General features: G+C 40.2%; 1 protein-coding gene across 2 annotated transcripts in view; it reads left to right on the forward strand.

The window, feature by feature from the left end:
• Positions 1–25,414, forward strand: part of NPTN (neuroplastin) — a 59,720-nt gene that overhangs the window by 17,797 nt on the left and 16,509 nt on the right. Inside the window, exons 2-4 of one of the 2 annotated variants that reach the window (XM_055818587.1) lie at positions 8,091–8,438; positions 13,930–14,098; positions 18,705–18,799. In XM_055818587.1, coding sequence (XP_055674562.1) covers positions 8,091–8,438; positions 13,930–14,098; positions 18,705–18,799 — 612 coding nt within the window. The remainder of the gene's footprint in view (positions 1–8,090; positions 8,439–13,929; positions 14,099–18,704; positions 18,800–25,414) is intronic. The other variant, XM_055818593.1, reaches the window with a different exon arrangement.

Here is a 25,414-nt window from a genome sequence, read left to right on the forward strand (position 1 = left end):
ATCACTGTGTGTGTCTTTTTTCCATCCATCTGTGCAGAGAAGTGTCTCTTGGCTACATGGGGCATATTCCCAGGATGGCCTTATAACTGTGAAGACTCCAAAGCCATTTACTTAAGGTCTTTGAATTTTATTTCAGCAAACAAATGTATTAGCTTGTCCATAAATCTTTTTGCATGTCAGATCAAGCAAGTTTTCTAATGCACAGAGAAATGAGGAATGTTGGTTTGAATCCAGAAAATGTTAATCCTCATGTCTGTGGACCTGGAGAAAGTAATCCTCAGGCTTCCCTCGCTGTGAAATGAATCTAACGCTGTATCATGGGCTCATGCATTTTAGATGATGCTCTCTGGGTAGTGTTTTCCTCTAGCAGGTCGTAACCTACCTTCAGCTATATAAAGCCGCATGATGAGATGCAGGAATTAATTTCATGCATTGCTCCAGTTCTCAGTATACTTGTAGACAGCATAGGCTCATCTGGATATCTGATATGCATGTCACAGTGCTGCTTTTAAAGCTGTTTCTGCAGTTAGCTGAAGAATAGGGCAAAACAGACAAGAAAATGAATGTCAGGTTTTTTTAGTTGATGGGACTGGTTTGGCATTTTGGAGACTATAACCAAATGTTGCTGATGCAGCACACAATGGTGCTACTGCAGCTGGTGAGGTCAGCAAAGAGGACAGGGAGTGCCCTGTAAAACTTAAACCCATCTCTTATCAGGGAAGTGATTAAGACCAAACCCATTTCTTATCAGTGGTATGATTAAAACTCGTGCTCTTTAGTGATGAAAGAATAGGAAACCGTGAAACCTACTAGATGATAGGTGAAAACAGGCAGGATGCTTTAGTGCCTTCTGTGGAATTGAGGCCATCTTCATCCTTCTCTGCCTGGCATGCTGGCTTCGCTTTTTTGTAGATTTGACTAATTTCAGGTATTTTGGTTTAGTAGAGGTGAATATTGGAAAGAAACTAAACATTAAATAGGTTGCTTTTTTTCCATCCTAAATGAAGTAAAAATGCAATACTTTGACAAAGTGATAGCGGGGTTTTTTCCACCCTCAAAAAAATTATCGCTTAATTAACACCCTTCAGTGAAGAAGAAAAAAGGTGTTAATTAGAGTACCAGTCTATGTAGCAGACACTTGGTGCATGTTTTCAAAGTTTGGATGGGTGCAATAGGAAAATGAGGAGGGGAGAGGAGGAAGGCAGCTTCTTACTGTAGTTTTCTTTGATACTCTGATGCAAGTTAGAAGTGAGACTGTTGCCATGTAAATAAAGGTGAAAATAAGCTAAAGTGAGGGCAAAGCCAGTTGAGAAGTGCTTTGTGGACTGCCCAGGATCATCTGTTCTTTCCTATTTTAATGAAGTCTTTACAGCTAGCACTTGTTATCCTGTTCCCTGAAGCTGCAGTAAGTGTGGTTATTCCCTGGAGCTCCAGCCGTGCTTTGAACCCCTGAGTCCTGGTGTCCCGAGCAGACTTCCCTTGGGAGGAGGTGGTTGTCTCTGAAGTAGTACAAGTGCAGCGTTTCAGGAGCCTGTTCAGGTGTTTGCCTCTGTCATATTACATTCTTCCCTCTTGAATCCTCATAACTGCAGTGGGTTTTTAACTCCACTGCAGAAGATCAAGCGATTTATCTAGTCACTCTGAAGCATGTGCCAGTGATGGTAAAGCTTTGTTCTGTTTTACCTGTGCAGAGCCTTGGGTACTTGGAAAAGCTGGAAGAATTTTTTAAAAAAGAATTTTAAAACTGTATAATTCAGAAATCCAATTAGGAAAAAGGTGTGAAAACGGTTTAACGAGGACATCACTGAAAGCTTCAATCCTAATGCCTATTTTTGGCGGCAGAACTTCAATACCAAGAGTGATGGCATTTGCCAGAGTAACATACTGATATTTCATCTGGAGCATTTTGGATAACACTGGTCTATAAAACATAAAAATTAACTTTGGCAAAGATACTTTTTGCTATTCCATTTAAGAAAGACATTCCTGAAGGCATGTATTTACAAAAATGGATTACACTGTATTAATAAGGAGATTTTTTAATGGATTTTCAGAGACAAAAGGAAACAAAAAAAGGGCTAGCTTAGCTCTTACTTTATTCAATCATAGATAGGTGGAGTTGCAGGCAAATTTCTCAACCAGTGCACAGAAGTAAAGTCTCCAGAACTGTGCTAAAGGCCTGAGAGCAGTGGAGAAGCAGTGAAATGCAGGCGTATGGCGGGCTAATAGGACAAGTAGGAAATACCAGCTGCTTGCTGGTTGTGATGGTTTTAATTGTAAATACAGACAATGTAAAGCATTCCATCACTAACTAGTCTACATTTCATCAGTGTATTTTGGCTTTATACTGAAAATCAGGTTTATTCTTGCACTAGCTTTGCAGATTCTTTTTTGAGTTTTAAACTGTTTTTTCTGTCTTCGTGCAAGTAGAATTCACCACTGCTTTGAACCTCTGTAAACAGGCCCTTGTAGTCTTGGGCTTCATAGCTTGTTTCCTGATCTTTGCAGACTTTTCAAGATGGTCTCCTATTGCTGTTCGATGTGATGGTCTTGTGCTTGTCTTCAGCTTTAATATTCATGCTTGACATATGCAAACCTGAGAGAAATTAGTTTGTTCTGTATTGCTGGGGCTTTTTGCAATACCTGCATTTCAATTAAACCTGTTTGTTTCTGTCTTTGCTGGGACTGGTTTAAAGTTTTCTTTCCTCATCTAGCACTTATGTATGTTTTCTTAAGGCAAAACATAGTTTTATTTTTAAAATCCCTTTATTTAGACTACATTTTAACTTGAGGAGATCAGTATTCTCCCTGCTTTCCTTCTCCGCTGCCGTTGTCATTGATTCTTTTGCAGCCTAGTGCATCTTGTGTTAAGTTTCAGTACAAAAGGATACTTAAATTAATAGTGCAATCATTTCTGCAACTCGGGGATGATTTTGTCAGGTACTGCTTTCTGTATGTTTTTAGACTGGTAGATCACTGCTAGCATATCTTATAATTGCTGATATCTCTATCAAGATCCAATGTTGAGTGTTCATTCTAGCAGGCAAGGAAGTTGGGAGGCTCTTCGGTCATTGCAGTTGTAGTATTAAGCTGTTCAGAGGGACTCCAGCCAGGGTAGAACAGAAGCTAGTCAGAAGTTGGTCAAAAATAAATATTTCAACACAGTTCTAATACAGCATTAAACTAGGCATTTATATGTATTTAATCCTGCAGCCCCATGATGATGTCAGCAAGAGAATAAACCTTGTTCCTTCTCCCACCCACACCTCTTCCAGAGGTACTTGGTTACAAACTCTTCTCTGGCGTCTGTCGGTGAGGGAAATAGCTGCAGTTGGAAGGGGTGCTGCAGCTGTATGAGGTTGAAAAGGGTATTGCTAGTATGTAAAGCTGTGAGTCATTTATATGCCAAAGTTGGAATGTAGCTTGGCTTTGCCTTGCTTGCTTTTGGCCAACAGATAGCTCATAAATATTGGCAGAAGAAAAATTAATCTGAAAAGGTGTCTTCCATTGATAAAGCCTCACTAATGCAAACAGGTTGCTCAGGAGTGGTAAAGCTAAGCTTTTATGCCCATTTAAACTCTCTATCTTTAGGCTTCTTGTCCACTGTCCTCTTCTGAACTGTGCATTTGTCTGATGTGGAGCTCTTCCAGCTTTCTGGCTCTGGGAGTCTGCTGTACATGTTTCTCTTACTGCATATGGAAATTTTTGGCTGTCCTTTTGAATAGCTCTTAGCTTCTCCCCCCACTCCCAGTTCAAGTGCACCTGTCTTTCAAAATGCTTTTTTTTTTTTCTTCTTAATTTGGATCTAGTGGTTCTTCACATTTCCAAACTCTTAAAATTTGTATTGCAGTGAAGAGCCCTGCTGCACGCTGGATTTCATTAGTCTTTTGCAGAATTATATGTGACTATCAATTGTATGAGACTAATTTGTTTCTCGAGTTCTCTAGAGCAATTCGTCCATTGCTTTCCTTGCCTTTATCCTCAAAATTGGTGAATGAGATCAAATCTTCGATAAACATTTCCAAAGTGATCCATTATTACTGCCACTTGTTCTTCATTCTGTTCTTCAAGCATATAACAATCAATTAATGAGAATTAAAAAAATTGTTGGAAACATAATAGGGTAATTGAATAGCTACACCTTCTGGACCATCGTGTGTTATTTTTCTTGCGTTCTGGTATATTATGAAGACTTCTTTGTGAGGGATATTTAACAATAGATTTTCCCTTGTTCTTTCATGCATGACAGTAATTAGCTTTAAAAATATCCAAAACCTGAACAACCCTCCCCTTCAAACACCTTTTTCTTTTAGTGAGGAAAACTCACTGTGCAATAGAATAACTTATTGATGACTATAATGAAATAAATACGACTGTCAATATCATGAAAATTTACAATATCAAAACTTCATAAGAATATTTTCTTGTAATCACTTGAAGGTGCTTACTCCTATTGTATTTGACAGTAAGGATTCACTTAGAAAGTAGCAGAATAGCCCAAGTTGTGAGCCTGTATGATCTCTAGATTATTGCTCCTTTCTTTCAACCTCCCAAGAGCCCTGACCTTTGAAAGCTCCTGAATGTTGGTGGCAGTTTGGCTGTGCTGTTCCATATGGGGCTGATGCTTGTAAGCTGAAAATGGTTCTTGCAACCAGTGCTTCCTACAGGTTACACTTCAGAAGTAAGACAGCTACAAATCACAATTAAGGGCAAGTGTACAGTTTTAAACATATAGAGTATAAATCACTTTAACAAAACCTTGACTTCTTGGCTTGATCTGTGTTTTAATATGCATTTGTTCTTTTGGTGCTCCTGTCCCTAAAATTCTGCAGAACTTAGTAATAACAAAGCAGTGAGTACTGTTCTTGGAGAAGACCAAGTAAGGGAACTGTTGGGCTCCAAAAGCCTCTTATGTAAGCAATGAAATCTGTATAGTGTCATTTTCTGTTTGGTTTTGCACAATTATGGAAATTACTCACTATTGCCAAAAAGCAGGAGTACTTAAATTTCCAGACTCCTGTTGTGTTACAGGGAGCGTTCTTTGTAATATTTAGCTTTCCCTGCCCCCCCCCCCCCCCCCTTTTTTTTTTTTTCCCTCTTTTACAACATGGCTGCTTGGTACTGGCAGACTTCATCTCTTTGTGCAGCTTTTGGCTAGAAACCTTAATTGGAAATGGCCCTCTGGCAGATGTACAGTAGCTGGAAGCATTGCCTGAACTTACTGATGATGTTTGCTGTATTGCCTTTGCTGTTTCTGAATGACTGAAAATGCAAAACAATAACCTGAGACTCTTGTGTAGAGTTTTTAATAGCACTGCCAGTCCTTTATAATGCAAAGTTTTTTTATTAATTTCTATATGGAGTCTTTTCTACCACCTTCATTCTCATTTGTTCTTCCAGGATTTTATTCTAACCTGGAATACCTTTTCAAAGAGCATTTTTATCCCTTGGTGGGGTGGAGAGGGCCACCAAGTTCAGTTTGTGTTTCTCTTTGCCATCGTTATGGAGTTATCTGTGCTGATGACATGATTACTAGGATGAGGATAGAGTGCATTGAAATATATTGTAATCTGAGACATTGTTTTTCAAGAGGATTTGAAACTCATGGAAATGGAGGGTTTAAAACTTAAACCCAGAGAATATTTACTAAAGAGACCTTTTGATGCAATTGTCCAGTTTAATCTTTTTAAATTATTTTTAGGCTTTGTGCAAAAGTTGTAATACTTTCAACAGCTTAGTGGTTGCAGAATCAGATCCAAACCTGAAAGCTTTTGACAGCTTGTTTTATCCAAATTACTGATACTTCTTTTAATAAGAGGATTTACAGTACTTTTTCATACCACATATGTGTATTGTGTAGCCCCAGCAGCAGTGCAGCTCAGTTATTTTAAAATACACAATTACACCCCTTCATTCCTGCTACAAAGGCTAGGTTAGCCTTTCTTGCAGTAATGGTTGCTCAGTGGCTGGGGCAGCTGTAGAAGTAGGATTGAATTGCAGCTTTAGGGTTTTTGGTCACTTGGCCTTTGAATTCAGGGATGTGTTATACGACAGGGGAGTTCATCATCTTTGTCAGTGTGTAATGGAAACTGGGAACCTGAAGCGGAGGATCACTTTCTGAGCAGTCTTCCCTGAGCAACTGTCATCTCTTCAGCTGTGACTGGCATTTCAGTATTATGGTGGAAGGCTACAGTATAGAAGAGAGAACCACTAAGCCTTGGAAATAAGCTAGCCTATGCCATATGCTAGTGCTTTAGCCTGTTGTGTTTAGTAAACCACGCTGAGATAGGTGCCAGTCTTGCTGTTTGATTTATGCCTCTACAAGAATACTAAGTCATCCTTCTTCAGCATCCCTTGAAATGGGGACAGTCCAGCAGAGCAAGATCATAACCCGGTCTCCTGTGTTACCTCAAGCAGCAGTGTTGAAAACAGCGTGATCCTTGTTAACCTCAAGGGACAACAATGGTGGTTGTAGTGCAGTTTGTAACCCCTGGTAATTAGGGCACTTCTAGTGCAGTAGCTTTTCCTCTCTCTTCCTGCAATGGATTACTTGCTGTAGTATTTCTGCTGAGCACAGAGCTCGCTTACTTTAGTGTAGGAGTAGAAGGCTGGCAAATCCTTGTCAAATGAGTTTGTAAGTGAAACAATTTCTGAGGTTAATATTTTTGAGTGTTTGTTCTTGTAGCTGTTACTTGTAGCTACAGCACAATTGCTCTTCAAATGCGACTGTGCCAGCAATGAACGGTTTCTCTGCATGCTCTGGAGACTCTTGGTCTTGTTTTCTTGCCCAAATGATTCTTCAGGGATGCATCTATAGTGCAAACTTCCCACGTAATTGTCAGTCAATGTACAACTGTTTGTTTCACTGATTCATGAGCGTGGTCAAATGATGTGTGTGGGGAAGTGCTATTTGATGGGTGTACATCAGAAATTTTTCCAAAGCTTGAAGTCCACCTTTCAGTTTTCTAAAATCCGTTGAATTGTCTTTCAATCCTCTTCCTGGAAATAAGCTGTGAATTTGAGGAGAGGGATAAAACAATCTTGAGTTTTATCAGCTGTGTGGCACTCTTAACTCTGCTTGCTGATGAGAAGTCCTGCTGCCCATGGAACACAGCAGTATGATGGGTTTTGCTGCATAATCTGTCTGGCCAGCTGTATTCTAATCTTTTAGGGGGGGGGCCTGGCGGGGGAAGAGACTAGCTTTAAGGCAACACTGTTTTCAATAGATAGCTTTGAAAATAGGATTGAAGGACAATATAGTATGTCTGTGCTCTTAACACAGCTCTGAAGCTGGTAAGTATTGAAGGATTTCATGCCATAATAAGGGTATTTTGGCCTGACCACTGAATGTCAGTATGGCATCTCATTTCAGAAGGCAAAAATCGTGTGGTCTGTTCAAGTACCTTTACTGTCTGTTTCCTAATTAATGAAACTATCTTTTGGCCTGTCTGCGTATATACCCCTACAGTTCCCTTTTACCTTAGAAGGTAGTGAGGCTTCTGGAGCTGTGGCGATCTAGCTACTTCAGGAAAGTAGGTCACTTGCATCTTGGGGAGTTCCCTGCCTCAGAAGTCCAAAATAGATGGAAGAAAAGGTCAAAACAGAGTTCACAGTTGTGAGCTGTGTAGGGCCCAAGATTAGGGCTTTTCCCTTTTTTTCCTAGGTAGATAGGTCATATAAAACAAGAAAACTCTGATTCAGAGAAAAGACATCTGGCCACGAACACTGAACACTTGCCAATTACAAGGTCCATGCAACTGTAGAAGGCTTGAAAACCCATCAGTCAGCTCTACAGCTCTGAGCTGGCTGGTGTGTGTGGCAGCCGTGGCCTGGAGTGGCCAGGGCAGGCGCTTCATGCCGTGAGGCTGTGCTTCCTGTGAATACTCTGAGTGGGGGTGCACTGCTTTCAAACTGTTGTTGACCTCCATCTGCAAGTGGTCCATGTTGTACTTTTTCTATGAAAGTTGTGGTATCATAGATGCTAATGTCTTACTTAACTCTTTGTTTTCTGCACCTCATTGCTTTGTTCTTTATAAGATCTTTTGTTTTCTGCCGCTCTGTCACTGCGTTTCTGCTGCCCCTCCCTCTAGCTGGGTTTGTCAAGTCGCCCATGTCAGAAACTAAACTCACGGGGGACGCCTTTGAACTGTACTGTGATGTGGTTGGGAACCCCACTCCAGAGATCCAGTGGTGGTATGCTGAAGTCAACCGGGCTGAGTCTTTCAAACAGCTGTGGGATGGCGCTCGGAAGCGCCGTGTCACCATTAACACTGCCTACGGGGCGAATGGGGTGAGTGTGCTGAGAATAACCCGCCTTACCTTGGAAGACTCTGGGACTTACGAGTGCAGGGCCAGCAACGATCCCAGGAGGAATGACTTGAGGCAAAATCCCTCCATAACGTGGATTCGAGCCCAGGCTACTATAAGCGTCCTTCAGAGTGAGTCCGGCACCCTACAGTAGTGGCACTGTAGTATCTAGAGACAGTCTAGTGACCCTTACCCTCCCATTACCCTGATAAAACCCTCTGCTACCTTGTCCTGTTGTTTTGAACCCAAGACTGCTCCTCTACCTGTAGTGCTGATGTTGTCTGCCATCTGTGTCTCTTCTCCTTAGGATCAAAGGACTCGGGGAAAATCTATGGATCTGTTTTATAGCTTCCGTTTGAAAACAAGCCCTGTGTTGAATTTGTTTATCCCCTACTCCTTTTAAGTTTTGTAGTAGGTTTCCAGCCACCATAATGCTGGCTTCTCCACGAGTGCCTTTATATTTGTTTTTCTGTTCTTCCCAGGTCTAACTTTTATTTTTATTTCTTCTGTTTCCTTGGAATTTCTCTGAATGCCTTCTCACGTGGTTTTGGTTGCATATATGCTTCTGTTCAAATCCTTCCCTTTTAGTTATGTGTGATGTTTAATGTTTGGATTTTTCCATAAAGTTGTGGTGTTTCTTTTACTTTCTGAGCAGCAGCATGTTTCTAATGAGTTCTCTGATGCAGCAGCACTGAACTGATGCAGCTATTCTTAATCCAGCCTATGAAAGGGGGGGGGGGAGAGAATATAATTTGTTGAACTAATAACTTTAATAACTTTAGCTAGATGACTTTCATCTGAGAATGTAACTTTTGGCAGCAGAAAAGCTTTCAAAAGCAGAGAATGTGGTTGACCCAGAATTGCTTTTTGTTCTTTATTTTGTTACAAGACTTTTCTGCATTCAGCTTGCTTTTAAAGTGGTCCCAGACCAATTTGGAAATCCGCATTGTCAGAGAGTAGAGAAGAATCCTGTTTCGTTTTGTGTAAGATGCAAAACTTCTGCATTTGCTAACAAGGTGAAGCAAATGTCTAAGGAGTTATAGGTAGAGTCAATTAAATTTGCAACATGAGCCTGCTGCATGGAGGTACAGGAGATCTTGCTTTCTCAATGATTTTTTTCAATGTCCTAAGGTGGCAAAGAGTAGAGCATAGGTGTTGTCTTGCTACTGTACTCTGTGCATAAATAAACCCTTTATGTACCACTTAGAGCTTTGTCTGGGTACAAAAATGTCAAACTCTGTAATTACGTCTCAGTTATGTTTTTGGATACATTAAAACCAATCAGCCAAAAAAAAAAAACCCACAACCAAAAAACAAACAGAAAAAAAACACAAAAAAACCCCAAACCCAAACAAAACAAACCACCCCAAACTCCCTAAAGCTTGATGCTGCAGTTGTCACTGCTGGATCAGAGACCTTCCCCTGGAAAATGGAAACAACATTGATATGTGTGAAGAAACAGATAGTGAATCCAATGAGCAGACTGACTTGAAAACTTAAGTGCCATTGGGTGGTTCAGCTCAAACCTGCTCAGCTTTCAGTCCTAATGCTTGATTCTTCCTTTGTCCTTTGAGGTCCCAGAGAACTCAGATGCATAGATTGCTTGCATGACCTACAACAGCAAGAGCTGGGTAACTTCAGGAAATTACACTGCCTTCAGACAAAGCAAAAGAAAAAAAAAAAAGGTCTTCTAGGAAGTAATGTCTTCTGGAAATCCCCTCTACCCCTGTTAAGACATTTAGGCACCTTTCTTTGTGTCCAGTCAGTTTTAGTAACCTACTGAGGGAGAAAATCCTTTTCATATAAAAAGTCACCATTTGGGAACGAGTTACTGTGAAGATGTCTTCGTATGGAAAGTGGATTTTTCCCCTCTCAGGGCATTGATAATAACCTGCTCTGGGGTCTGAAGTTTAACCTTTTGTCTTCCTCCTCAGTTAACATTGTCTTGTTGCATCTCGTGCTACTAACTCTGAAGTGTGTATCGTGACTTCATTGCTAAGTGCCTTGTGCTTGGGATAATGCTTCTGCTTCCGTGTTTTACTTGTTGGGGGGGGAAATGTTGAACCAGATACTTTAATGCCTTCACTCTGTAATATTGTGTATGTTAAGAGATCTGACCAGCTACTGCTTGGGAGACAGACCACTTGGACATCAAACTCCTGCGTGACCGTGCTGGACGTGGAGATAAGGGGGGGACGCAGGTTTCCAAGCTGTCCCTGGAAGGTGGACACCATCTTATCTGAAGCTGCCCAAAATGCCTCAGCTGCTGTATTGTGTGTGTGAACACAATTTGTCTTTGGAATGGGGATTTTCTGACTAAACAGTGTTGGAGTTTCCAGCTAATGCTGGCCATTTTGCTGCTGGGTTTATTTGATCACTGAAAGGGAACATCAAACATACCAAAAAAGCACAACCTCTTTTCACTGCCCTTTAAATCACAGCTTGTCTTCAATATCAGAACTGAAGTGTAGAGAGGTCAAGTGCAACTTGACTTTTAAGTTAGTACCCAAGAACTAGCATCTGGCTTCTATCTCATTCCTAATTTGGAAAAAGAATTTCACTTATTGATGGTTGGGGATTTGGTTGTTTTTTAACTCTAAAACCTTGATCTTGCATAAAATGGGCAATTTAAGTGATGTATAAAAAGAGACTGTTCAGCATCTTGCTCTTTTAAGTGGATATCCTTCTTTGGATGTCACTGTCCTGGTAGTATTCCATTTGCAGTGTGTCTTCTAGAATTAAATCAGGCTAGGACTGCCAAATCACTTTTTGAAAATATAAACAAATTAAAGAAACATAAGTGTAGTTAAAAGATGTAAATGAGACTGCAACTGCCTTTAATTTTCTTAACCTAAAACTCAAAAAGTTGCAAGTCAGACACAAAAGGCCCCAGCAAACTTTGCCCCAGGCGAAACGAGCTCGAGACAACTGTAAGTATTTTCTGGACATCACACCTTAGCAGAGGGGTAGTTAAGAAGAGGTGTCAGCAGGAATAGTCATTTGGAGCTTCAGGCAGTTTTTTTCTATATGTTTTGGTTCATCAGTGTTAGAAGCTGAAGAGTCCATTATCAAAAGAATCTGAAAGCCAGAAGATTACCACTGTCAAAACCCTTCTGGATTAAGTCTTTGACTTTACAGTTTTTGTAGGGACTAGATTAAATTTTTTTGTGACTTTTTTCCTGTTGCTAGCATTTGTATAATGCTTTCTGATGGCCACACTTATGCTTTCCGTTTCTAGGACTGCTGCAGGCTGATCACCACTTTAGGTTGTGTCTCAGCACAGCACAGACAGCATTAGCATCTGTTAGAATGGCCCTTGCTAGATGTGTTGCAGTCTCTGTTAGAGTGGCCTGAAGCCTGTCTTGCCAACATCCTCCTCCTAAAAGGGAAACACTGCGTTTATTTTTCAGGCTGCAGACTTGAAGACACTGCTTTTATCATCAAAGAAAATTATTAAAACAAAAACCAGTATGATCAGTGAATTCTAGCAAAATTTTATTTCTCTAACATGCGGACACTGAATTATTATTTCAAACATATTGTTAAAAATATTTCCAGAGCTCTGTCAGTATTTTTGTGAGAATGCACACTAGCTTTTTGTTGGGGATTGAAAAGCAGACAGAGCAGTCCAGTAATGGTATGGTTGTAATAAAACAAATTTGTACCCTGTAGGACCCAGATAGATTCTTGCATGCATAAAATTCCCAGCATGGGAAAAATGAAGCAGAAACACAGTTGAAAATATGCGCTAATAGTGAGGTGTCTAAGAGAAGTGTCAAAAACCTTCTGTTACTACAGTACTTGCTAGTTTTTCTGCAGTCAAATGATACTCCTAGGTTTAAGTAGCTGAGAAAACAAACTGTAGACAGTCTACTGAGGAGAGGGGGAAAGGATATGCAAGACTGGAATGGCTCTGTTGAGTTATTATAGGTAGGTGTATTTTATCCCTGCCTTTCTGGGCAGTAAGTACCGTACTGTTGGATAGATGAATGTTTTATATGTTGAAAAATGCAGTGTTTCTGATGGTATTTTCCACTTCCCCTCATTCTGTTTCATAATTTGTGTTCCAAGTGCTATGCAGATGAATATCCAAAAGACTGCATGACTGTGACTAAATTTATGTTCTAAATACTACAAGGCATAACAAAATTTACAGGGTTAAAAATTCTGTGCTGACTTGCAAAAACAATGAAGATGTCCGTTAGTGACTGACTTCCTCAGACTCCTGCCCTTTCCTGCTGACGAGAATGCAGAGGAGGCAGCCCTTGCATTCTGAGAGGTTGGTGCTGCAGGAGAGTGGCTGGTGAAATGAGCAGCTACTTCTTTGGAACTCATTTCACCCTTTAATGTAAGGAGATACATCAAAGATAGAGGGCACACAGCAGCATTCACACAGTAAAGACTGCTCTAGTAGTGGTCTTTAGTTCACGCTGAAACTATAGCCAATGCTAAATCTAGATATTTTTGGAGGACAAACAGCAAGAATTCTTAAATTTCCTTTAAGCTCTGGCATCCTGTGTTTGGATGTTTTTGTTGGGTTGTTGGGTTTTTTAGAGAATACTTGAAGCCAGATGTGAGCCATGAGACCTTCAATAGAAAGGTCTTTTTACCAAGTTTGGGGAGAAACTTGTCTCTGAATATTCAAAGAATTTGTCAGCCTTATTTGACAGACAGTAATAGCTGTCTGCATGATCTTAAGAAACTGTGGTTATCAAATGTAAGGACAGTGCCCTCATACTAATCTTATCACTTCCGTAAGGCTTTTCCCTAAAAAATGTGAATTTAATGTTACCAGGTAAGATTATAATGTGAAATAGCCTGGGTTCAGTTCTAGTGCAAGCAGCAAAGCATGTAACTCTTGTGGTCGGTTTATGCAATGGGGCTCACATATTTATTTTTTTTCTTCATAAATGTTTATGTTTAAGGTTACTTCAGAAAACAAATAGTTTCTGACTCTTAACATGGTGTATATTCTCACTTTTTATTGCCAAGAGTTAAGGGCCACTTTCAGGTATTCTTAATCAGACTTGTGCCTTACTCACACTGGGTGTTTGCTTGAATTTCAGACACCAGGGAAGTTGTGCTATTTGAAATACCTTGTGTGCACAGAATATTTTCCTTACGTAGACATTAGTATTTTTGCAGGGGGAAGTCTGGAAATAATATTCAGAAGACTGTCTAACTTTTCTATACAGAAGATGAGTTTGTTTTAAACCTTGAAGTAGAGGAACAAAGTAATAGAACCAATAGAAAGAAGTCGCTTCTAAAGGACTAGCTGATCTCTTGTGTATAGTCACAGGATGTGTGTTTTCCCATGTTATGGCCAATAGTGTGTAAAAACTTATTAATAATCTTATGTAGAAATGTGTCGTGAGGTTAAATATTAAAATAAACAATCTAAAATATATAATTCTCTTTTTTCATATAGGAGTGCTGATCTGTAAGGTGTTGCCTTCACTAGTGGTCAGCTGTTTTATTGTGACTTTCTTGATGTCTCCCAAAGTAGTGCAGTGACATTCCTTGTGTAATCTTTTCCCTTCCTGATTCCCCTTTGAATTTTAAACTAGTGTGGCACAATTGGCAGTGAAGATTTGTTGCTATTTAATGTATCCTTTCTTTCAGAGCCCAGGATCAATGCCAGTGAGGATGTAGTGATTCATCTGTATGGTCCGGCTGTCACATTGCAGTGTAATCTTACCACAAGTCCCAGCCCCCTTTCTGCCAGTTACTGGGTGAAGAACGGAGAAGAGATCCCTGGCACTAGAAAATCTTCCAACACTACAGAATACAAGTAAGTCTCCTTGGGATAACCTTCACGTTACACTGGAGAATGGCAGACCTGGTAGACCTATAGCTTTGGAATAGGTGATGAGATGTCGGGACTCCAAGGTCCCTGGTCCAGCTTCACAGTGGTCACACAGATTGGGTTGGTCTTCATTAAAGGCTCCACAAAAGGTACATCTGTGAACAGCATTAGAAGAAAGAGTCTGGAAAGACCATTGTCTACAGCTGTCCCAACTGGCTCACGTAAACATAATGTCAATAAAAACATACTGTAAACATCTCCTCTCAATCTAAACTTGTTTAGCTCTTCTCTAGAGTATACATGTGTGGACATAGGCACAGACATGCAGCCTAGTTTTCTTTTCCTCTGTGTTGTGCAGTCTCTATCCTATTTATGTCTGCATAAAGATGGATCTGCAGCTGTGCATCTTTGTTGTGCAGGGAAATGAAGCACATAAATCACTGCTGAAATCGGCTGGTTTAGTAATTTTCTGGCCTTGGGAGATAAAAAAAGTGTCTTCTCTGAGTTGTTACTGATGAGTTGTCAGACCACTACTATGAAACGATGCCAAATCTTGATTAAACCAGTACAGCTGTATCACTTGTGCTTCTTATTTGTCAGTACATCCAAGTTTTTCAGCATTAATCTCATCCATGTGTGGATTCTCTGGGTTTGTCTTTACTTTCCATCTAAGGGTGTGAAGGACAACAGAGCATGTACAGCCACCTGTTCTGGTGCACTGTAGCTTGCATCAAGCAGAAATCTTTTGAGGGTTTCTGTGTTCCTGAAGTGAGGCTTTCTTGCCACGGAGTTGGTGAGAGCATGTGAAGCTTGCGCAGTGATGCCAACAACAATCTGTTTTGTATGTGTGATTTTTGTGTTATTTTCTTCCATTTTCTTTACTTGATGCCAGTGTGGATAGCAAATACAACTTTCTGTTCAGTGCTGAGCTAAGATGAAAGAGCATGAAAGAATGGTTTAACCACTGGTGGTAACTTACTCTTTGGAGACACTAGACCACTTCTGACTCTCCTGCTCGGCTGTTACACCAGAAAGAGGTGCCTATGTCTGATCAAGGCCCGCTACATTATAGCACATCTGGTTTACTGTTCCTTGCTTGTCCACTAAAGCAAGGAAACATGCCTACACACTCAACTGGCTTCTTTCTGTGTCTAGCACAGTACTGTGGGCTCTTTACCGCACTGATGTTGCATACTGGCACAGGATTAAGAAATATTAATGAATTATTAATTAATTAAGAAAGGTTTTTGTTGCCTTAGCAAAGCATCGTTTCATCCACAGTATTATGGAAGTTGTGTTTGATGCTGATGTTCAAATTTTTCCTTTTGTTCTCTGCTTTAGCTCACTTTGCATTATCTGTTCCATTTTGCAGTTAAAAAAATAGTCTCATTTAGTTCCCAAATTACATCTTGTTACTTTCTCAGTACAATGTTTAACACTGGGTCTGAGTTTTAAAGGCTCTACTTTCTTATCTAGCAATTAACTTGATGAGCAGTCTTGTCCAAAAGCACCAGCTTGAGTGGTAAAAAAGGCGCTTTGCATCAAGGTTACCGAAAATTGCACATTATTATTTAAGAAGCCAGGTTTTGAGGCTGACTTGTCTATAATCTCTTCCAAGCTGCGGTGGATTTTTCCTTCCAAATTCCTCTGTAAAGGAAGAATTAAACTTGGCTTCAGTTTTAACTTCCTGGAGAAGAAGGAAGTAAGGTGGGCAGACTGTAAGACAGGCTCTCTATTCCCAGAGAATGAAGGGGCTGCTAGAGCATGCCGCAGTCTCGGGGACAGCTTGAGAAATAGTAGATTTGCATTTGCAAAGTAGATCTTGAATTCCTGATAATTTTTAAGCTGCTTTGCTGCATGTTGTGGTTTCAGGCTTTCTGTGGCATTTTTTTGTTGCATATGATCACACTGCATTTGATCGGTTTGTGAACGTCTAGTTTGATTTGATCACTTGTGAACATGGAAATACCAGATTTTGTCAGTGAGGATCCATGCAAGTAGTGGCAACATAGTTGTGGTTAACAAGAGGATGTTTCACTCAAGCACTTTTTAAATACTTTGTTAATCTTTTGTGTTCTATTTATTTTCCTTAAAAAAGCTTTAGGTTCTTGGTTTTTCAGTTATTAACATGTGTTGGTCTGCTATAAAATAGTTAGAATGTGAAGTTCAGCATTGTTTGCTATCCAGAAAGCTTCAGAATTTATGGGTTAAACTACTCCTTAAAAATCCTGCTTTATACAACATTAGAAACTGAATACATCTTTCCTCATTCTTCATTCAAACTTGTTTTAGCTGCTCTTGCTGGAAGCCAGCTGAAATCAGAAAGCTCAGAGTTAAGTATAGCTTTTTAGTTCACCATTTTAATTAAAAATGGGCAAGAATTATTTGTAGTGTATTCTTTTACAGCAGAAAGTGCCGGGAAGTGGTTCTGGCCATCCTGTCCTGTCATTGTAGAGACCTGTTCCCTAGTCTACATTCATAGTTTGGAGGAAATAAGGAGTGACTTATTTGGCAATTCCTCATCAGTTAATTCAGAGTTGTGTAGAAGGTTGCTGAGCTAAACTGAAGAAAATAGTTGGTGGGTTTTTGTTTCTGTTTCTTTTTTTGTTTGGTTGGCTTTTTCTGCATCTGCTGAAAAGTCTACATGTACAAAAAGCTGGGCTTTTACTAAAGCCACAGGACTGGAGGAAGTTGTTGGCTGCACAAACTTGTTTCAGGTGCTTGTTTGTCTTTAAAACTTTGCAGCTGTATCAGTTTACACTTTTTTAATGATTTATGGTAATAATACTCTAGTACTGGCTGTTGTCAAGCAGTCTGTGTAGAACTGAAAGAATACAGTGTCTTACTTCCTCACCACCCTCCTGAAGCGTTGACTTAAGTGAATAAAAAAAGAAGTGGTCAAAGTATGATTCCTTCACTATTAAGGACCTAAATGCAATTACAGAAGGCCAGGTATTCTCTGCCTTCCCTCTCTATTGCAGAGTCGCAAGATAGCCTGGTGATGGGAGCAGTTGGCTGGGGTTGTCTCACTGCAGCTCTGTGGAGTGCACCTTTGCCAGTGGTGTCGGCAGGCATTAATGTTCAGCGTTGCTGCGCACTTCCTAAGGCTGCTTCGCCTGCCTACAGTTTAAATGGCAATTATGCCTTTGATGCTTGATGATTCTTAAGTAGTTGTTCTTTCTGTCATTATGATAATCTGTAATTCTAACTCCGTGAAAAGTGGGTGTATTATTGCTTATCTGAAAGACTTATTAACTTTGTAACTAACTTCAGACTTTCACTGGTCGACTCCGGAAAGAAGTGCTGTAAACACAGTGAAGACTTGGGTCAAAGTATTGTGTTAAACTGAGTGGCTTTTTCCATGTGTCTAAGCAGTTTCCATGCTTCATTCTTCTTCTTTTTTTTTTTTTTTTTTTTTTTAAAAATTAATAATTATATTACTATATATATAATAATTAAATAAATCATATAAATAAATAAAATATAAGTGAAATAAATCAATTTAATAATTAAATTATTTTATTACAGTGCTCTTCTGCACAGTTTCTGTTCATCTGCAGGCTATTTACTTAATGTGTTTTTAAAAAATAGTAATAATGAAGAAAGCTAAGAAGCCTTTCAGTAAAGGGAGGGAGGGATGAGTAGTACTCTGCCTTATTCTGTGCTGTATGGAGATGTGAATTCTGCGTCACATCATTGTATGCTTCTCTAGTCTAAGATGTCTTTTGTAGGTAAATATTTGAAGAACATACGCACAGAGCTTTTTAAGTCATTTGTATCCAAAAGCTTTTTGAAGGACAGCAAAAGCTGGTGAACTTGAAGGTAGCACCATCTTGAGTGTCAAGTTATCTTGGGCAGTTTTTTCCTGGCTTTTTGTTTGGTTGTTGGGGGTGAGGTTTTTTAGTATTTCTTGTTTGTTTTTATTTTGCATTTGTTGCAGCTCTGATTTTCTTCTGGCTGGTTTGCACCTGTTTTCCCCTCTACTAGTTGTTATTGCGTTAGTCTTTCCTAATTTCAAGTGGCAGCAGATTCCTGTGTGGTGTCTTCATGAGTTGACCAGCTTTTGCAGTTTTTCCACTTGCAGCTTGAATCAGAGAAAGCCATTAATGGACCAGTCTCATATCTCGTAAGAGAAAAAGAAAACAGCTTATGAAATGACAGTGTAAGCCTTGATTGTGTCTGTTGCTTTCCAATTGGCTATGCTATGATTTTTTTGAATGCAGATAGTACATACAAATCCAGTTTCTCCCTCAGTGGGAGGTGGTATCTGCCTAATAGCCTAGCAACTGGAGCGTGACTCACATCAAACTAACTGTAGTGCATAATTAACAGGTATTGGGCTCCTTCTTTGCTTTTAAACTAAATGCAGTGTCTCTAGCTAAATTGATACTGACTTTCCAGACTAGAGCTCACCCTTTTTCTAGGCGTACAACATCTCTTATTTCAAGTAGGTATGTCTGTATAACATACCTTCAATTAACAAATGACAGCTGTGAAGTATGGGGGGTAGGGAAATAAATTCCTAGCCTGCTCATTTTTGGTTGCTAACACAGTACTTAACACGGCTCATGTGTTCTCTCCCTGTCTGCAGGATTTTGAAGCCCAGAGCAGAAGAGTCAGGGGAATACTTGTGCGTGTTTGTGTTTTCAAACTCTCCTATAGCCAACGCCACTATAGAAGTGAGAGGTACTCTTTTTTTGTTGTTGTTTTATTTCCTCTTCCTGAAAGTGTATGCTTCCACTGCCTCTGCCATCGTGTTCGGTGTCTGTACGAGAGAGCCAGCTCAGGAGGCCTCTTCTCATGATATATAATATGTGTCCAATCCTTGGTTATAATTTCAAGGGAAAGTCTTGCACACAGTCGTAGGGGAAAGATCTCACAGATAAAAGATTATGACCATTGCATTTGTGGTCCACACAAGAGGTACTAAAACACCTTCTAGCACACTTCTGCACTCCTTTGGTAAATCTGGCTATCACAAGAGACCATACCTGTCCAGCAGGATAAAGATTGCTGTAGAATGTGTTTGTGCTTATGCAAAGACAGCTGCTGGTTCCTCCATATTTCACCGTAAATGAAGCCATCTGAATGTATTCAATGTACTTTGTTGTGAATAGGAAAAGAGTAAGAACCAGCATCTCTCGTGTGGTAGCTTGGAACTGTCTTTTTGTCTGCAGAGACTATTTCAGTTGCTGGGAAAGCCTGGGTTCTGGTTGGGACAGATGTCCTGTACCAGATTGGGGTTTTCCACTTTTGTGCACCATTTTTTTCTGTCTTGTGTATGTTAGTAGTCTTCTGACCTCTTTAGGACCCTAAAATAGTGGATAGAAACTGCAAAATGTGAAAGGTTTGCACCAAGCTTTATGGTAGTTCTTGAACAAAAGAATAGTGTTTCTGTTGGACGTACAACATAGAGGTGATGGTGTTTTATACAGTATTAAACTACTGCCACAATACAGTTGTTAGTTTGTTGAATAACTGTGGAAATTACTGGCCCACTGCTCTGCAGTAGCTGTGGTTTGTCCCTTATATGCTGTAGTAAGATGGAATTGATGCAATATGGCAGCTTTGTTGGTCAAAGGCAGATGAGTTTATAGAAAAAATGTGTTAAAAAGTCTTGCAAACAGCCTATGTGCATCTGGGACTATACTGATGCTGGTTTTATGAAGGTGTACTGTAAACTTGTTTGAAATCTACGTTAGCATTACTTACCATCTTCCTTACACATTCAGCTTAAATGTGGAGCTTCCTCTACTGCTGTTTGAAAATAGCAAATGGGAAGGAGGAAGCTTCACACTATCTCTTAGCACCCCTGTGCCAGTGATGCAGCCTGTCCTGATCTATATTGTGATCATTGCTGTTTAAATTGGGTATCACAGATCTGTAGCAAAAGCTGACAGCTGACCTCTTTCCTGGGAACTTCTGGTGCCCCACTGCATGGTCAGGTTCCTGAATCTGAAGTGAGGAAGTGGGGGTAATTCGGCAGTCTGTGTGAAATGACAAATGCAACAGTATTATTCTGAATGCCATCTTTCCTCTCTAGAGAACAGCGCTTTTTGAACCATACAGTTTCCTGGGGAAGAGAAATATTGCCATATACATAAGCATTCTGACAGATTGCTGTACCAAGAAAAGCTTGCTGATTTTCTGTATCGATTTTAAAAGGTTTTTTCCCATGATTTTGCATAAAACAACCTATCAAAATATACCTAGTGTTTAACCAGATCTGGCACAGAAGCTATCTGTGCAAGGGAAGAAGGAAATTAAAATATGTGCGCGTGCAAGTGCACCCCAATTTCCTGTTGGCCCAGCTAAGAGGTGTATGGCATGTGAACACGTGAGAAATGGACTTACTGATTAAAAATCTTGACTGAATCTCTAAAAGTAATTATTGCCTTGCTTATAGCAAGTTGAGTTCAAACTTACATTGTACTTCTGGTCACCATGTCTTCTGGGTGTTGAAGGTATATTGGTGTAGGGTCGGGGTTTTTTTCTTTTTGGGGGGGCTTTTTTTGCATTCTGCTCTTACACTGTAGCTACTAAATCTTCTAATATCTCAATTAACAACTTATAGTCCTTTCTGCCTTCTCTAGGTTGCTTTGGGTGACAAACCACTTTTAGAGACAGGAAGTTTAACTTTGGTAATAGATGAAGACCTTTTAAAGCTTTGTATACATCTCTGCTGTCTGCTGCCAGACAGGGACACTGAGAGAACTTGGCAGAGAGGTTTCCAGGGGCATAGGATTTAACGCTGTAGAAAGAAAGAATCGTATCTGAAGTATTGGCACAAAAGGTAGAGGGAAAATAATAACTAACAACTTTTCACAGGTAATTTATACATAAATACAAATGAATAGTCATCAGTTAGAAGCTAATGACTCCAGCACCACTCCTGGGAGGTATTACACCTGCAGCTTGCTCTGCAGTCGCAATCTGGGACTCAGTAACTATTCACCTGCTCCTCCATAAAGCATTGCAAGAGTGGCTGATGTGCCTCAAATTCCTCCTTGGCAGAAAGAAGTACCAGGGCTTGTCTGGGGTGGGAAGTACTTTGTCAAGTCATCTGCAAAGCAAATTGGAATGCATGTGTACTTTTAAACTGAAAAGATGCTTTCCTATTGAACTCCTGATATTTGGAAACTTTAGTAGTAATAAATTTGGGCTGCATTTAAAAGCACAAGTTGGAGAACTTTGCAGTCTTTTTGCAGTCCTAGTATTGTACATGAATTCATTCCGATCAGAGAGTACTCATTTAGTCACTGCTCCTGGAAGAGCCATACAGCTGAACTTGTATCGCACATGCTTTCTTGGATGTAAATGTCTCTGAATAATATCCATGCTAGTGGCAAAGAATATACGGGCTTTTTTTTTTTTTTTTTTTTACTTTGCTAGGGAAGGCATTCTCTGAGACTCCTGCAGTTTGGTGTAAATATTCTACATATTCTGCCAAAGAATTCTTGAAGCAAACAGATTTTTGATACTGCTTCACGTGTGGAGATGTTTCCTAGTTGTTAATCAAGGCATATGTGATGGCATTGATGCATGAATCTTGTTTGACCTTGCAGCTGCCATAATTTAATGCTTACCTGCTTGTGAGGCCTGTCGCAGTATTTGTGGTTAAGCAATTGTACATAGATTTAATGGCTTAATTGTGAATTGTAATTATACTGCAGTTTTTAACTGCTGATGCACATAGAAATGATGGTTTTGAATATGAAAGTGCTTGTAGACCAAAATAGTGACTTTCTGACAACTTGTGAACAGCTTTAACAAATGCCTCGCAGCAGATGTAATCCAGGATATACCAGTGCCATTTGCCTTTTATGTAATGTTGCCTGTTTTCTTCCTGAATCTCTACATGTGCTGCGTAAGAAGCTTAAAAATTCAGAAACATGAGCTTCGCGTTAGAATTGCTAGGTGTGCTTGCATATTGAAAGCAGATTTTCTTGGTAAAAAAAAAATGACTAGGGCAGTGGTAGTATGAAAATACTGGGGTTTAGTGTCGTTCTCTTGGAGTTCCCAGGAATGGCTTAAGTCTGCTTCCCTCAGACAGTCCGGCTGTCGGATAAAGTGTCTGGTGGAGACTGAGTATTCTTGCTCAAGTTCTGAGAGCTGTTAGGGCATTGTGTGAGTGCAGATCTAAGCCTGAAATAACAGGCTGGGTAAATACAAGTATTAGGAGGATTCTGCCTTGAGGGAGGGATCTTTTTCCCACCCTTTGTTTTTGCAGTGAAGTCGGCTGGCTGAGAGCGTTGCAGGTGACCAGGACATGATGTATGACGTGGCTATTTTCAGCAGGAACAGTGGTGATGATCCTGCCAGGCACCAGCCAGGATGCAGCGTGTGCTATCTACCAAAAAAGTATGCTTTTTTTAATTGTTTTGTTGCCACATGGTGGAAATACCTGCAGTGCTTTTGCAGTGTTGTGATGCGAGAGCTCTGAAAACTTGAAGATTAAAAGAAAGCAGAAAAAGCCCAAAATACAACTGTGAAGACTTCTGCCTCTGCAATCTTTTTGCTCTTATCAAGATCTTGGGAGAAGGAGGATGAAACAAGTTTGTCTTTCTATCTTCTGATACTCCAAACCATTGTCCAGTGCAGAGCAGCTGCAGTGAAAACCAGATGGCGAGGAACATGCTTCCAGTTCCCTCTGCTGCCCAGATACCAATGCATGTAGCATGGCTGATGGGGGAGTGCATCTGTTCTCTTTCCTTTCAAGGCTCCCTTCTTTCTGTGCACCTGTACAGGTAGTTTTTTTTTAATGCCTCTTCCTATAAGGCCTTTCTGCCATTATCTCATCGAGGGGATTCTTCTGAATTCCTTCCTCATCCCTCACTCATTTTGCACTTTTCTCTTCTTATCCTCCCCAGTTGCTATAGATTTCCCAATAGCAAGTGCTCAGACCAGTTCTGTTGGCTGCTTCCGAGAGACATAGAACTTACCACTTTTGAAAAATCCTTTTGTTATACCCCCTAATTTGAGCTGAGCTAGGGACTTTTTGTTTCGCATGCCATACCTGCACTCAGAATGTTATTCTTCCACTTTTACTCTGGCTCCAGGCCAAGCAGCATGCTGGAAAAGGAGTGGTTATTTCAGCAGCCTTGGAAGATCTTGGTTTCTTGACTCCTGGCTGTCTTAAACCTCTACTACGGTTTCACAGTGCTGTACCAGAAATTAATTAGGAAGTTGGGCATTCTCTTAGCACAACTGCATTTTGGAATGATCCTAAGCATTACACCGAAAATGCATGTCACGTTCTCCCTTCTCACAGTACCCAAATGGTGTCTTAACTCTCTGCTCAGGCTATAGAGGTAGACATGGATTAGAATTATAATGCAGAAAAATAAATCTCGCAGAGCCATTTTACTAGGTCACCCATAAGACATAATAGTTTTTACATGCAAGAATATTTTTAGGTGCTTTTGCCCTTGCTTTAATTTTGTCTGTTAATGGGAAAACTTGAAGGGGTTTTGTTAACTGGGACATGGTTTGGAAGTATTATGCATTATTAGTTTTCCTCTCCTCTTTAGCAATGCTAGTAAAATACCTTGAAAATACCTGGATGAAGGGCTGAATATCTCCTTTTTATCAAGAAATGACATTGTGTGCCCTGTAACATGAAAAAAACCCCACCCTCTTTTCAGAGCTGTATTAAAAGCATACCATTCAGAAAGCTGCTACACAGTATATTTTGTGCTTATTGGGCGCTTGAAGCGTGGAGGTCCAGTGTTTACTCTGGCACAAACCCTCTTTCTGATGTGATTTAGTGTAAAACTATCAAAACAACGTTGCTTTTCAGAAGTCAAAAATGGCCTAATTCTGTATTTATTCTGATATTTTTTTAGCAATTAATGTAAACCAGCCCTACCTCTTTTTGTTCTTCCATGTGCTGTTTCAAACCAACCTTCAGTGTTTAGTTTTCCTGTTTCACAATGTAAGAATAAAAAAAATTTTGCTTTCTTTTATCAGGGGCAATATCTTGGTTTCGTTGATGTAGGAGTTGACGTAGCATGTTGTATCCACGTCTCCACAGCCAACTGTATCTGAATGGAGATGTGGATTCTGCTGCTTAAAAGGTGAAGTGAAATCCTAAATCTTTTCTGAACAAAACCTATTTCATTTGGTGCTTTATCTGTTACTGGCACTAGAGCAGAACGGTGTAAGAAAAATCTCGACTTGAAATGCTTCACAGGAAAACGTATCTCTTGGCTACATCTGTGACTGGGGTCAGTTGCAGCGGTATTTTATATTTTGTGTAGCAGAATACAATTTGCCAAACAGTTTGGTTGAATAAGTGTACTGGATTAATGTCTCAGCTGTATCTTGAAAAAGACTAGCATCATGCCTTGAAATATTAATATTCCATGTAGCGCTCCCCTCAGACTGCATACAAAAATAGCCCCTGCCCTAGCAGAGCTGGAAATGGCTGCTGCAGAGCCGTGCCCAGCAAGGGAAGAGAAGAATGTATTCTTGGCACTTATGCTCTCATTGGGATAACCTGGCAAAATGTCCTCCTCTTAAAGAAATATAATTATCACTTGGCTGTAGGAGAACACTAGGTCACCCTGCGGTAGAAGGTAAGGTGTCCTAGAAAGCTTTCCTTCTTTCTTTCTTAGCAACCTTACAGGAAAAAGTGGGGCAGCTGCAGTGCTGACTTTTACTGTACCCTTTTCCCTGCAAGGCTCTGCTCTGCCTCACTGTCTGCTGGTAGATGGCAGTGAAAAACGGAGTGCTGACAGATGGAGACTGTGTGGGGCTTCAACTTTAAGCTGTTGGATCCTATTTCTTCTTTTCCTAATGGGGGTAGTTTGTAATCGCTTTTGACAGCCCCTCGGTGCCAGTTTGGAACTGTCGCCTTGCCACCTTAAATCTTTCTCTTGTGCTTTGCTTCTGCTGGCCTTTCGTTTTCATTACGTTGGATGAGATCTCTGCATATCATCCTCAACTAAGCAAAAACCGCAGGGAAGTCGCTGCGCTTACGTAGTTCCTGCGTAAGAGAACTTTCCAAGCCTAGCAAGGAAGAGATGATGCCTTTCAGTCGATCACAAGATGAAATTCACTTCTTGTTGGAACACCATCTTTAGGAATAAATGTTTTTATTCCTCTTTGAAGCTGCAGACGATGGTTTGAAAGGACGATGCAGGTGCACATTGGTGCTTAGTATCCTGAAGATGTAACGCAGCATGCTCAACTGTAAAGCTGATATATTTTCTGCTTGGAGACCTTCAGCTTGAAAACTTAATTTCCTCCAAGTATTATTGCCCCCTGTAGAAATAGGTAATGTGATCACTTAGCAAATAT

Source organism: Falco peregrinus, chromosome 1 (assembly GCF_023634155.1).
Source record: "Falco peregrinus isolate bFalPer1 chromosome 1, bFalPer1.pri, whole genome shotgun sequence".
In the NCBI taxonomy this organism is placed as follows: Eukaryota; Metazoa; Chordata; class Aves; order Falconiformes; family Falconidae; genus Falco; species Falco peregrinus.